Raw genomic sequence first — 15,216 nt, 5'->3', positions numbered from 1 at the left:
TGTGGTAACACTGAAAGGCGAATGAGCCTCCACTACATAGTGATGAGGAGAAGGAGGTGGTGACTGGATCAAGGGGAATGCCACAAGAGAGATTAGTGATGATCTTGTTGTTGGTCCCATCATTTTGGGTTACTTCTAATGCAGATTTGCTGTCTCTCTGTACTTAGCTTGATCCCTTTCTGACTCGCCAACATGCCAAGTATGTCTACAGTAGACACTAAAATTATGAAAACTACATGATTTTGGAATTTTTAACCTAAAAAAGAAACTGTCATCAAAATTAATTTAATTTGTTTGTTTGTTTGTTTGTTTTTCAAGAGAGAGTTTCTCTGTGTATACTTGGCTATCCTGGACTCACTTTGTAGACCAGGCTGACCTTGAAGTCACAGAAATCCGCCTGCCTCTACCTCCTGGGTGCTGAGAGTAAAGGCGTGCGCCACCATGGCCAGCTTTAATTTCTTAATAAAGTTCTAAACATCAAGTATTTTATTATAGCAACTGAAAACAGCAGAGCACACTAATTTGTCACAGTATTTTTATATTAAGCCATATGTGTTGTCTCACCACCATAAAGGTTCCAACTAAGAGAAATCTCTAACATAAAACACTTATTCATTAACCATGTACCGAAGGGGCTGTTCGCTACTTCATTAGCAGCATGTCAGATCCCTGGCCTCTACCCAACAGCTGACGATCAGCAGCTCCCAACATCCAATAAAGTCAACAATATCTCCAGGCTTGGCCAAATGGCCCAACAGACTGAATCACCACTCATCTTTTATGTATGATGAAGACTCAAATATTTGTTGTTAAAGTTATACTCAACATTACCTGTATTCATATCATAGTACATGGAAGTAAGTGTCTATTTATTACAATTTTGTATAAAACTGGAAATACTATAAAAAAATGTATGACATCTACTTTTTCTGCAATGAGTTAAACCTGCATGATAAAACGCATTCCCAAAAATGATTCATTGTGGGTTTTTCTACATTTGATGCTTCTAGAATTAACCTGGAAATAAAGAACTACAAGGCAGACTTCTCTTCTGTATGAATGTCCTGGGGAAAGGGTACAAAAGATTCCCTGTATCCCTAAAGTGAACTGCCAATAATGAACTGTTAGTAATATAATGAGAAGAGATCAGAGTTGAAAAGATGAAACACTACAGACATTTATTTCTCAGGAATGTGACAGATATACAGCACAGAAATAAAGGAAAAAGATCTGGTTTTTTTGTTGTTGTTGTTTTTCAAACAACTCTTAAATCCCATTGACTTTTGCAAGGGTATCCTGGGGTTAATGTGCACTTCTCTCTGAGATGGCATAGAAACTGGAAATAGCTGCCTACTGTTTTTCAGGTTGCCAAGTCTAGAAGCACTGTTCATCACTTGGGTTCACAGTCTCCCAAGTAGCACTCACGTAACGTGTGATGGCCACAAGTAAAGGCTGAAAACTGCAGGCTATTTCCAGAGATAAGAAAGTAGACTCTGGGGTGGGGTGGGGGGAGTAGCACTCTGCTACTCAGTACTGTTTCTTTGTACATATTGTGATGTATGCCAAAGCTTGATTACTAATGGTTTTCTTCCATGCTCTAAGATTTCTCTTGAACTGTGCTACCTGATAGTTGCTAGGTGTGACAGATAGGTGGTTAATGGGTTTTCAACATTATAGGCTTTGCTTTCTCAAGTGAGTTCTCTGATGTATGCTGGGGTGACACTTATACTAGAAAGTTTCCATAATGACTCCATTCACAGAGATGTCCCTCACAGGGTGATCTCATATTTTAAAAGGTGTGACTTCCAGACAGTTTTCTAATGATTATACTTCTTGAAGAATTTTTTCCATTGTGGAGTTTCTCATGTATAGTAATGGATGAATAATGTCAAAATGGTTTTCAACTTTAATTATATTCATAGATTTTTTTCTAAATTATGTTAAAGTATTTTCTACATTCATGACATTGAGTTTCTCTTCAATATGAGTTATCTCAGACATACTGAAGGGGAAAAAATGGTTAAAACTTTTATATTCTCTACGTTCATGTTTCCTCCTATGTAAATAACTTAGATGCACACCAGGTTTTGACCTCTAATGAAATATTTTTCACACATATTACATTTATAAACATTCCCTCCAATGTGAGTTTTCTTACAACTTTTTTTTTTTTTTGGTTTTTCTCTGTGTAGCCTTGGCTCTTGGCTGTACTGAAACTTGCTCTGTAGGCCAGGCTAGCCTTGAACTCACAGCAATTGGCCTGCCTCTGCCTCCCGAGTGCTGGGATTAAAGACGTGTGCCACCACCACCCAGTTTTTCTTATAACTTCTTAAGTGCAAGTTCTTCACATGCATTCAATAATCCTAAGCCTTCCCAGCCCCATGTGCTCTCTCTCCTATGAACTGAGATTTGTCTTACAGAAAGAACACCTGCACTACTCATGCTTGAGTGGATTCTTGGAGTACTCGGTGCATTCTGGGGCTTACGTGTGAGGTAAACGCCTTCCTGTCCCCATTACCATCACAACTCCCCATGGCTGTGAGTTCTCTGGTGCCTGCTCAGGTTTGATTTCTGTGAAAAGGTTTTTCTACATACGTTACACTCATAGGGTTTCTCCCCAGAATGAATCAACTCATGTACAATAAGGGATGATCTGTAGCCAAACGCTTTCCCGCACTGAATGCACTCGTAGGGCTTCTCGCCAGTGTGGGTTCTGTGATGCTTACTGAGGACCAACTTCCACTGAAAGGTTTTCCCACATTTACTGCACTCATAGGGCTTCTCGCCTGTGTGGATTATCTGATGCTTGCTGAGATATGACTTGTTCTGAAATGCTTTTCCACACTCTTTACATTCATATGGTTTCTCACCTGTGTGAACTTTCTGATGAGTTTTGAGGTATGATTTATTTTGAAAAGCTTTTCCGCATTCTTTGCATTCATGTAATTTCTCACTGCTGTGGATCCTCTGATGCCTCCTGAGGTCTGACTTTTGGTAAAAGGCTTTCCCACACTCGGCGCATGCATAGGGCTTCTCACCAGTGTGAGTTCTATGATGCATGTTGAAGTATGACCTGTTATGGAAGGTTTTTCCACATTCTTCACATTCATATGGCTTCTCACTCTTGTGAGTTCCCTGATGCATCTTGAGGTATGACTTCTTCAGAAAGGCCCTTCCACATTCTTTGCATTCATATGGTTTCTCACCAGTGTGAGTTCTCTGGTGCATTTTGAGGTACCACTTATGTTGGAAGGCTTTACCACACTCCTGACATTCAAAGGGTTTCTCCCCAGTGTGAGTTCTCTCATGGACAATGAGGGCTGACTTTTGCCGGAAGGTTTTATCACACTCACTGCATCCATAGGGCTTTTCTCCTGTGTGAATTCTCTGATGAATAGTCAGGGAAGAGTGAGTGCTAAAGGCTTTCTCACACTGGATACACACATGGGCTTTTCTCGGGTTGTGTGTCCCCTGATGAACTGTAAGGTCCAACTTGCTAGTAAAGGTTTTCTTACTTTCAAGGCATTTACAAGATTTGCTCCCTGAGTATGGTGCTTGATGTTTAGTGGGGTTACATTTTTTCCTGAAACTGGCCTTCCCTACCTCAGCCACGACATCTGACTTAGCAGAAACTTGCTCACATTCATTATGCTTACAGGAGCTCAGTTCCATCTTAAGTCTCACAGATGAAGTAATTTTTTTCAAGAGTTTTGCCTCCTTTGCGTCTTTCCCTTCTCCACTATATTCAAGATCCTGCTGTCCAGTTTGAACCTTGGAATGTTGACCAAACTGCTCAGGACATCTGAGGGATTTCCCTGCTGCACAACAGTCATTGTATTTCTCTGCAGTACACACTCCATTGGGATCAGAAGCAAGACATGTATTCTGATATCCATTCAACCTCTCAGACTTCACTCCTGAACAGTTTCTATTATTTACAACAAAATTTGAAATGTTCATGGAGCATAAATAAAGCATGTTTTCTAATCCACCTGTCTCCTCGGTTGCTCCATTGGGGCTGTTGGCAGTGACTCGCCACAGATGTTTCTTTTGACTCTTCTTGTTGGTCTCAATTGTACCATCCACAGTGCAGAAGCCTAAGAGGACAAAACAAATAATTTCTATGAATTAGTCTTAGGAGTTTCTAATTGAGAGCCAGGCATGATGGCACACGACTTTAACCCCAACACTTGGGAGGCAGAGATAGGCAGATCTCTGTAAGTTTGAGGCCAGCCTGGTTTGCAAGGAGAGTTCCAGGACAGCTAGGGCTATTACACAGAGAAACCCTGTCTTGAAAAAGGAAAAACAAAAGACAAAAAATGAAAACAAAACAAACAAAATGATAGAAGGAAAATTAAAGCAGAACATGCTACATTCAAACTATAGTCCCCATTCCAAAAAAAAAATAAAAATAAAAAGCTTCAGTTCTTCAACATGAAAATTTGTTTCACTTCTCTTGGAAGCAAGAAATTCTTGATTCTTTCTCAAGTTGGACCATCCTTTCTTGTATTGAGTCCTCCTTATGATTTCTTAGATCATGGCGCAAAAGCCTAACTTCTAGATGGTTCTATATTTTCTCACAAACTACCTACGTGAAATACTCTGTAACTTTAAATACCATCTGTCACTCATATACTCTCTGGCTCAACATTGCATATCAGTGCTTGTGACTACTTAGTATAAATAATCTTATTTGTCTTTTATAAAAAAGTTAATTCCATGAAGTAAGGACATTACTTTTACATTTTTATGTAGAAATATACAATAACCAGCATTTAAAGTTTGCCTCATTAGAATGTGCTAAAACAAAAACAAATACATGAAAAATATCTGAAAACAAAATCCCCATGAGATTGAAGTGTTAGAGGCAATTGAAACTTTGGAAAAAAGAAGCACCAGAGAAAAATATCAAATTACAGACGTCAGAGGTTAGGCTTGGGGGGGGGAGGGGGCAGGAGTCTATAAACAAGAGACTTCTCCTTGCAGACTACACGACAAACATGTTTGGGCCCTCAGACATGGATAAACTGGTGCAATGGCCAGCCATGCTAGATGTGGTTCCTCATCCACGGGTGCCAACTAACCTGGCACACTGTGGTTTGCAGGGTCTTCTGCTGTCCAGGGCTCCGCCCCCTGTTCCAATTTGAAGATCAACTCAGGTTTAGGGATGCACTGCCCTGTAAATAGGAAATAATATAGGACTTGGAAAAAGTCTGCTATGAAGGTTCTTTGAAAAAAGACAAAACCAGGTTTTAGGATCTGTCCAACAAAAGTGCAAACGCGTGCCTTTCACTAGACAGCATTGGACAATCTGTGGCCTAGAACCTTATCCCTGATCAGCCTTAAACCTCACAAGTGCTCACAGATTTACTACCAAGCGCTTGCTGCTGAGCCTCACTCACCCAGTGACAGCAGGCTGCTGTAGGTCTCCAGCATCACGTTCCTGTACAGCATCCTCTGAGTGTCATTGAGATTCTGCCACTCCTCCCAGGTGAAGTTCACAGTGACATCCTCAAACGACACCAAATCCTGCAACAGCACATTTCTCCTCAATCAATTTACTCTAGGCTTATAAAAAGGAACCCGAAGACCCAGCCTCTCTTAAGGAGTGGAAGACTCTTGTATGTATTTCACATTACAATGTACCTCACTTATATAGTGGAGAAAAAGAACCATCAAAGATCCATCCTGGTGTTACCTGGTTTGTTAATGTAACCTTACAGATTAAAGCCTTCACTGTTGGTGGAAGAGAACCTAGGCCACTCTGGTAACCAGGTTTTAATCAGATAGTGATTCAAGTGAAGCAGAAACACCCCCAGGCGTCCCTCTGCTGGCTAAGGGTTAGGAGCAGCCTGACTACTGTCATGTTGTATGGGTCATGCAATAACAATCCCCACTCCCATGTCCAAAGAGTGGCCCTTGTCATTAAGTTGCATGTGCCTTATAGGTCATATGTTAACCAAACCTGTTTCCTACAAGATCTCCCCTTCCCTCAGAAACCTTTGAAAGAATGACCTTTGCTTCACCTGGCATGGCTGAAACTCTCCTTCAGAACCCTGCCTCAATCACACAAGCAGCCACACGTGAGAGTAATGGTCCTACACATGGCATCATACGAATGTGAATGATCCTATATTGTGAGAACAGGAAAGCATAAAACTGAAGGAGCTGCTTGTGGAGTGAATGAGTCTGTAATTACATACCTAGACTAATTTCAACTTAAGTTTTCTATGTCTGTTGATATTCCTCACAAATTAAATGCATGTACTCTGACATTCCAACATTCCCTTGCTGCATACATATAACTGCTTGTTATTTGTAAGACCTACTGATTCCAAAATAATAGTGTAATACAATGAACCTGTATCAGAAAAGGTAAGAGAACTGAGCAGATCCGGGACAACTAGAGAGGCTTGTGGGATAGTCGGAAGGAAGAAGTACCAAGAGCAAGACACAGGGTGTTTCCAGATATAGAAAAGGGGAAAAAACACACAACAAACAAAAACCTGGCAAATGCTTGTGAGATTCATATTCCACAAGTGGAGGCTCCCAAAGAGACTGAGGTTAAACAGCTACTAGATAAAGTATGGAGATGAGTAAGGAGATTTAGCAGAATGGCTCAACAGTTGAAGGTGCTCACCACCAAGTTTAACACACTAAGTTCTATCCCTGGTACCCACGTGTTCCTCTGATTTGTCCTCACTGTGTGTGTGCTTGAACACACAAACAAACACACATACACACAAATGTGAAAAATAATATTTTGAACTGAATTCTCTTAAATGAATAAAATTTTAAAATGTACGACATGGGGCTAGAGAGATGGCTCAGAGGTTAAGAGCACTGGCTGTTCTTCCAAAGATCCTGAGTTCAATTGCCAACAACCACATGGCTCATAACCAGCTATAATGAAGTCTAGTGCTGTCTTCTGTGTGTGCAGGCATACATGCAGGCAGAATACTGTACAAATAACAAATAAATAAATCTTTTAAAAGGGAGTGGGTCTAGAGAGATGGCTCAGTGATTAAGAGCACTAGCTGCTCTTCCAGAGGACCCTAGTTCAATTTCAACCACCCACATGTCAGCTCACAACTATCTATAACACCAGTTCCAGAAATCTGACACACTCTCACATAGGCAAAATGTCAATGCACATAAAATAAAAATAAATATTGTTTAATTGTAGAGCAAAGCATAAACTGCTACTAGAAGGAAACTGAGAGTAGAAAGATGGAGCTAATAAAGGATGCTAAAATTTTAAGTATCAATTAGGGAAAATAAATAAACAGGTAGGTTTGTTAAGAAGGAAACATAATGGCTTGACTGCAATGACTGCAAGGATTCAGTGTTTTAGTAAAACACTACAAAATCCAAAATGATGGTCTCCTTCCTGAGGGAAGTAGGGATTAACCGAGTTAGACTCAATGAAACAAGCTTCCTAATGTGGGCAGCTTCTGTGTAATGGGTTTTGGTGAATTCTAAGTATGTACTTTTTAAAGAATTTATTTTGACATCATTTCCTATACTAAAAGGCCACAATCAGAAAAAAAAGGAAAGCAGAAAAGGAAGAAGGGAAGAAATGGGAACAGTTAGGTAACAGAGGGATGTTTAATACTCATGAGACTCATGGCTCAAGCCCCAACAGACACATACACACAAACTAAATGTAAAAGAGGCCTCTGAGTACCTGACTGACATAAGTGGGGGGAAAAGATGGTTATTTGCAAACTGAGGCATTTGCTAGAGAAAGAGAATATCAACTGAGAGACTTGCAAGAGCCAGAAAGCAGAATGAAAATACACGAAGCACAGACCTGGACAAGGCTTGTAGCAAAGACCTGGCATAGGTACCTAATGGGAACAAGACGCCCAACTCAGTGTACACAGCGTGCCCCACATCCTACCACCTGGGCCTTCTATTGCATGCCCACCACGTATGTACTTGCAGGCTCTTCACCATGCACTGGATGTATATGGAATGGGAAATTATCAAGCACCAAGAACCAACTTAATCATGATCTCATCCAGTTCCACAACTGGAAAAGCCTCATGGTGGAAGTGACAGTGGCCAAAGATAGTTTGAATCTGGGTGAAATATGAATAATTTGTGGTAATAAGGAAAACTGTAATTTATTAAATGTCACTATAATTACTACTAATAGAAGTTGAAGTCTAATTCTCTCTATAACTTTGGGCAGGTCTGGAGCTGGAGAGCTGGCTCGGATGTTAAGAGGACTGGATGCTCTTCCAGAGGACCCAGGTTCAATTCTCAGTACCCACATGGCAGCTCACAACTGTCTATAACTCCAGTTCCAGGATATCTGACACCCTCACACAGACATACGCATACAAAACAGCAATACACATAAATTAAATTATTCAAAAGATGGGGGCCTAGAGAGATGGCTCAGAGGTTAAGAGCACTGTCTGCTCTTCCAAAGATCTTGAGTTCAATTCCCACCAACAACGTGGTGGCTCACAACCATCTATAATGAGATCTGGTACCCTCTTCTGATGTGCAGGCAGAATACTATACACATAATAAATAAATCTTTCTTTTAGTTGAGCAATTCTTACATATGATCAGACTATGAATACAAATAAAATAACAATATATAATAAGGCGAGGAATAAACAACTCACCACATATTCACTCATGATGTCTGTCAGTTGCTTGTTTTTGGTTTTGCCCTTGGCAATGCACGGGTGATATCGGAGAGACACTTGAGAGAAGGAGACTAGTGTAGAGTCATGAGAGTGCGAGTCTATTCATGGCTTGGTCCTAAATTCTCCACTCAAAACACCATACAGTTAGCTGAAGAAGAAGGAAAGAAAAGTCAGAAAACAGTTTCTGGGGGCTGGAGAGATGGCTCAATGGTTAAGAGCACTGGCTGCTCTTCCAGAGGACCTGGGTTCAACACCCAGTACCACATAGCATCTCACAACTGTCCGTAACTCCAGTGCCAGGGGATCTGATACCCTCACACAGAAATACATGCAGGGCTCGGGAGACAGAGGCAGGCGGATCTCTGAGTTCGAGGCCAGCCTGATCTACAAAGAGAGTCCAGGACAGCCAGGGCTATTACACAGAGAAACCTTGTCTTGCAAAACCAAAAAAAGAAAGAAAGACAGGCATGCAGACAAAACGCCAATACACATTAAAAAAAAACAAAATCAATCCTTTGAAAAAAGAAAAGAGTCTCATCTACAAGAAAATTAAACAAAGACACCATTGACAACCCTACCCATAATACATTCACAGTCATTACTCATGGCTAAATTAAGATTTACATACATCTGCAATTAATAAACAAGTTGGTAACAATTGACATTCTTTCTTAAAGGTACTTAATAACCGAAAACAAACTCATTATGTTTTCCCTACTGCTGGGGATTGATAAGCCCTATAGAATTAATATCCAACAACACCCTACCATTCATATAGAAATGCATCTGTTACATGAAATATTCTATTCGTCCACCCCAAGGGCTCCATATGAGCACTTCCTCTATACTTCTTTTATACAGCTCATTTTCATGGGAAATACACAAATTGACAGATTTTCTTTTCAGGGCTGGATAGATGGCTCAGAAGTTAAGAGCACTGGCTGTTCTTCCAAAGGTCCTGAGTTCAGTTCCCAACAACCACATGGTGGCTCACAGCCATCTATAATGGGATCTGGTACCTTCTTCTGGTATGCAGGCACACATGCAGGCAAAAATACTGTATAAGTAATAAATAAATTGAGCTGGGTGTGGTGGCATATACCTTTAATCCCAGCACTCAGAAGGCAGAGGCAGGTGGATCACCGAATTCAAGGCCAGCCTGGTCTACAATGTGAGTCCAGGACAGCCAAGGCTACACAGAGAAACCCTGTCTCGAAAAATCAAAAAAAAAAAAAAAAAAAAAAAAGAAAAGAAAAGAAAAAAGAATTAAATAAATACATCTTTTTAAAAAAGATTTTGTTACAAGTAGAACAATATGATAGGCAGATTTGGGCCCAGGGGTCCCGCTCAAACTAAGGCACCAGCCAAGGACAATACAGGAGGTAAACTTTAAACCCCTTCCCAGATCTAGCCAATGGTCAGAATATTCTCCACAGTTGAGTGGAGAGTGTGATACGACTTTCTCACGTACTCTGGTGCCTCACATTTGACCATGTCCCCTGGAGGGGGAGACCTGGTGGCACTCAGAGGAAGGACAGCAAGTGGCCAAGAAGAGACTTGATACCCTATGAGAATATATAGGGGGACGTAATCCCCCTCAAGAACAGTCATAGGGGAGGGGAATAATGGGAAAATGGGGGGGGGGGAGGAATGGGAGGATACAAGGGCTGGGATAAACATTGAGATGTAACAAGAATAAATTAATAAAAAAAAAAAAGAAAGAAAGAAAAGAAAATAAGAAAAAAAAAATAAATAAAAAAAATAAAAAAGATTTTGTAGGCAGGCGTGGTGGTGCAGGACTTTAATCCCAGCACTCGGGAGGCAGAGGCAGGCGGACCACTGTGAGTTCGAGCCCAGCCTGATCTACAAAGTGAGTCTAGGACAGCCAAGACTACACAGAGAAACCCTGTCTCAAAAAACAAAAAACAAACAAAAAAAAAAAAAGATTTTGTGCCTATGCTTATACAGGAAAAAAATGTAAATACCATTTCATATGGAACATTGTTACATAATGTTTCCATCTCTATGTATCCACAGCCTTGTTTAGTTCCCATGAATAATGTGGGTTTTGCTCATCTGACTTAAGAGGAACTCAGCAAATGTGAAGACACCTAAGTCTGAAACATATTTCCTGACTGGCCTTTACCTACTGGGCACAGCCATGTTGTGAAAAACCTTGGTGGCAGCTTGATGGAAACAGAGCCTTGAAAAGACTCAGCAGGAGCCACTAAATGTGAGACTGAATACCCAGAACTAACCAGCCTCAAAGCACTGATGTCTTCAACTTCACTTGTCATTGAATGCAGGAACATATAGTAATTTCCCAGCTGAAGCCAGTGCAGATTTCCACCTACAGGAGTGTGGGAAAAGAAACTGTCCTTTTTTTTTTTGAAACTGTTCTTTAAAGCAGTGTTTTTGTTGATTTGCTGTACAAGAAAGGCTGATACTCTTTTTTTTTTTTTTTTTTTTTTTTTTTTTTGGTCTTGTTTTATTTTTGTGTTTGTGTTTCAAGACAGGGTTTCTCTATGTAGCCCTAACTGCCCTGGAACTCACTCCATAGATCAGGCTGGCCTGGAACTCTCAGCAATCTACCTGCCTCTGCCTCCCGAGTCTGGAATTAAAGGCATGCGCCACCATGCCCAGCCTGCCAATTAATTTAAAAAGAGCTCACAGTCTGGAACAGAGAGGGAAGAGGAAGGAAAAAGTAAATTAACTGACCACTGATTCATCAGGTGTGAGAGGGCCTCCCTCCACACTAGATCACAACTTCCAGACCCAGGAAATATTTCCTAGGTCTTTGCCTATCTTTTTCAAGTCGGCTGGTAGAAGAGAGATAACTTCAACCTCCTGAAAAACAGCAAGCCCCTGACCAACACCCATGTGCTGACAACATCTGAAAAAGGCAGTAAATTTGCCCAAAAACTGTTCTAACCAATAAGATCAGTAACTGATTAGGCCATGCAAAACTAAGAGTTTCACCTTCACTCTGCCTCTGCTCAAATGCTCTAGTTGACGAGGAAAGGCCATTAATAATAGAGCTTACCTGCAGTGGAGCAGGTCCCCAGTAGGGAATTTTCACAGGACTGAATTGTTTGCGTGGCCACTCCCCAGCTGCAAATTACATTCATAGTAGCCCTTGCTTAACTCCCTAAGCTGCACACTGACTCGTGTGACCTGATCCTCACACAGCACATATCACATGTCAGAGAAGTGCACACAAAGAAACTCTGTCTAAGCCCACCCCTGACACCACCTGGAGGGCCAGGGTCCAGGAACCAGAGGCTGGATAGCCCAGAAACCTAGGATAAAACCAAACACACCTGGCAGAAACAAACAAATAAGTAAATAAATAAATAAATAAATGATTCTTAATGATATTCTATTTTGCTCCTAGACAGGAGCCTAGCATAACTGTCATCAGAGACTCCATGCAGCATCTGATGGAAACAGATGCAGAGACCCACAGCCAATCATTAGGTAGAGCTTGCTGGACCCTGCAGAAGAGGGCACGGAAGAACTGTAGGAGCCAGAGGGGTTAAGGAACCACAAGAAAACCCACAAAATCAATTAATCTGAGCTCATAGGAACTCACAGACTAAAGTGACAATCCAGGAGCCTGCATGGGACTGATGTAGGTCGTCTGCATTATTTTATGGCTGTGTATCTTGGTCTTCTTGTGGGACTCCTAACAGTGACAGTTGGGGCTGTCTCTGACACTTTCATCTGTTTTGGGACCCTTTTCCTTACACCCGGTTGTCTTATGGACCCTTAATATGAGAAGAGGTGCCTAGTCTTATTGTAACTTGATAGGCCATGTTTGCCTGCTATCCCTGGGAGGCTCGCCCTTTTCTAAAGGGAAACAGGGGAGGAGTGGATGGTGAGGGGAGAGGGGGCACTGGGAGAAGAGGAGAGCAGGGAAACTATGGTCAGGATGTAGTATATGAAAAAAAATTAAAAGAAAAGAAAAAGAAACTTGCTCTAACTGAACAAGTACAGCCCCTGCCTCCCACCTCACCCACACTCATTAGCCTATGAGGCAGGTGGTCCTATACTTGCTGCCTACCTTGTTAACTCTATTACAGTATACTCAACAAACGATAGTTCTCCTATTCTGGTCTAAAAGACAAATTCATTCATTCACAGCCCAGCAACCCCTCCCTGTACTGGCCACCAACATAGTAGACTGAGCACTACGGTAATGGGGAAGGAACCCGGTAGATCAGACTGGCCACTGGTCTTAAACATTAGCTAGTGATGGTGTTCAGGTAACTTTCAATTATACAGTCTCTGTCAAGAATATGTGGACAGACCTGGATAATCAAAGTACAGGATTAGTCAAAGGAGCCTGTAACACAGGGCCCTGCAGTTCTACAGAATTAGGTTGCAGCATCCTAAGGCTTGGACCAGGAGTAAATTTCCTACCAGATCTCTTATTAAGGCTCTTCCTCCCATGTGGGACAGAACTCCTCCTTCAAAATTCGAAACCCACCCCCTACTTTGCTCCCAAGAAAATGTTCTTATTTCAATACTAGAATCTTCTAAGATAGCATCTCGGCTCTGGTAACTAGATATTTGCAAAAATGAAACAAAACCTTCTAAGACAGTGGTTCTCAACCTTCCTAGTGCTGCAACCCCTTAATACAGTTGTGGTGATTCCCAAGCATAAAAATATTTTCATTGCTACTTCGTAACTGTAATTTTGCTACTGTATGAATCATAATGTAAAGCTATGATATGCAGGACATCATTCAACGCCAGAGGCTCGTGACCCAAAGGTTGAAAACCACTTTTTGGCGCTCAGTTCACCTTCAAGCTGACTACGCAGTTTGAACGAGGCTCAAAAATGTCACTTCATAAAGAGGCAGAAAATTTGACGAATACAATTGCCAATACAGGACAGGCTCTATAGTCACTACGTAAGACTTTCTCTAGGAATTTCAGGCCAATTCATTAGGATAACAAACACCCTCTTTCTTACATACATATGGGTCACAGACCGTTCCACCCCCCCCCCCCCAAATTCGGGCTCTAGCACTCTGGTGTCAACTTAGAACTTTCCCAGGCTCACGGTTTGGGATTCCTAGGTCCGAAATCTCCCGATTCTGTAGTCCTGTCTCATATGAATGGTCTTTCTCCACCTCAACCCCCTGCAAAAACGGATGCCAAGCGGGTAACAGGAGTCTTCACTAGCTGGACCGGAGGCCTCCCCGCCCTGATAATCTACAGACACTCACCGCCCTTACCCCCCAAGTCGCCATCTTGGGCTCTCACCTCCTTGGCAGAGCTTCTGTAACGGTCCCTTGGCCAGCCGAAGCCACAGATCCAGACATTCCTAGTCTTCGGACAGAAAGACACTCGGACACACTTTGGACACAGCAGCCATGAACGAGAAGCTGCCCAGTCCGTCTGTTTCGACTGGGAATGGTGGCTCTCGCAGTCGCAGGCCAGACCCGCTTGTGTCCGCCCTCAAACTGCGTCTCAGTCCGTCAGACAAGACCCACCTATGCTTCTGCTTCCACGGATTATGGGGGTTTCTACGCCGTAGTTTCCAAGCGTGTGCTGGACAGGGACGCCTACAAGCCAACTGCTGGGGCTGTTTACCTGATCCTGTGTGGGAGGGCCTTGCACATGGGGGACTACATTACCCATGAGCCTCTGGGCAACTATGGCAAGAATAAAGGGACATTTTCCCAACAGGTCCAACTATCAAGTTGTCAGGCATGGTGGACTTCATGGTTTGGGAACATGTACCTAGCTCATAACAGCTATGTGGAATTCCTTCAACTTTCTCTCATACGAACTCCAGATGTTCCAGAGCAGTATAGAACCTGAGAAGGAAACTCCAGTGTGTTCATTCTCTGTGGAAAATGTGGAGTCACAGAAAATCGATGTGATACCTGTAGTAGGGTATTAAACAGAGAAGACTACTCAGACATGGATGGTTTTGTTTTTGGTTTTGTTTTTTTTTTTTTGGGGGGGGGGGAGGATTTTTTTATTTAATTAATTTATTCAGATTACATCTCAATTGTTTTCCCTTCATTTGTATCCACCCGTTCCTCCCTCCCTTCCACTTTCACCCTATTCCCCGCCCCTAGGTCTATGACCGAGAGGGACCTCCTCCCCCACTATATGGTCATAGGCTATCAAGTCTCATCTTGGTAGCCTGATTATCGTTTCTCTGATTGCCACCAGGCCTCCCCATCAAAGGTCAAATATGGGACACCAGAGTTCATGTCAGAGTCACTCCCCACTCTCCACATAACTGTGGAGAATGTCAGACATAGATTTAAGAAAACAAAAACTCTTATTAGGCAGCTCTCGACCACCGTGGGTGTTCAAGATCCCAGGGAAGCCCCAAGCCTTTCTCAGGGAGCTTTTAAGCACAAAAACCATGTCCCAGGTTGGCATATGTCTGTTAACAAGAACAGTTAACCAGAAGCCAAAAAGCAAGATTAGTGCATTTAGAGACTTTCCCAGAAATATGGACTTTAATGGATTAGGCCTTTGTTTTAGTTTTGGGAGGTGGGGTTGTCTATATGCTGAGTTTTAC

At 42.0% G+C, this 15,216-nt stretch overlaps 1 protein-coding gene across 3 annotated transcripts; it reads right to left on the bottom strand.

Moving 5' to 3' along the window:
• Positions 1–2,384: 2,384 nt before the first annotated feature.
• LOC127184037 (zinc finger protein 717-like) lies at positions 2,385–14,190 on the bottom strand. Of its 3 annotated transcripts, none has more exons than XM_051140254.1 (5): positions 14,168–14,190; positions 8,643–8,814; positions 5,403–5,529; positions 5,085–5,177; positions 2,385–4,097 (listed from the first exon to the last, which is right to left on the bottom strand). In XM_051140254.1, the coding sequence occupies exons 2-5, from the start codon at positions 8,655–8,657 to the stop codon at positions 2,521–2,523; spliced, it is 1,812 nt and encodes a 603-aa protein (XP_050996211.1). In that variant the 5' UTR covers positions 8,658–8,814; positions 14,168–14,190; the 3' UTR covers positions 2,385–2,520. The 3 variants fall into 3 exon arrangements, with proteins under 3 accessions (XP_050996211.1, XP_050996210.1, XP_050996209.1); XM_051140253.1 differs by lacking the exon at positions 14,168–14,190 and adding an exon at positions 13,938–14,058; XM_051140252.1 differs by lacking the exon at positions 14,168–14,190 and adding an exon at positions 10,925–11,030.
• Between the last annotated feature and the right edge of the window lie 1,026 nt (positions 14,191–15,216).

Source organism: Acomys russatus, chromosome 32 (assembly GCF_903995435.1).
Source record: "Acomys russatus chromosome 32, mAcoRus1.1, whole genome shotgun sequence".
NCBI classification, from domain to species: domain Eukaryota; kingdom Metazoa; phylum Chordata; class Mammalia; order Rodentia; family Muridae; genus Acomys; species Acomys russatus.
The sequence above is the reverse complement of the archived record's forward strand: the minus strand, read 5'-3'. Positions and strand labels throughout refer to the sequence as shown.

Bases quoted from the DNA above. Each gene is read 5' to 3' on its own strand.
- LOC127184037 (XM_051140254.1), bottom strand. The intron at 5,178-5,402 runs GTGAGTGAGGCT...TCCTATTTACAG, and splicing joins CAGCAGCCTGCTGTCACTGG to GGCAGTGCATCCCTAAACCT. The intron at 4,098-5,084 runs GTTAGTTGGCAC...TTGTCCTCTTAG, and splicing joins TGCAAACCACAGTGTGCCAG to GCTTCTGCACTGTGGATGGT.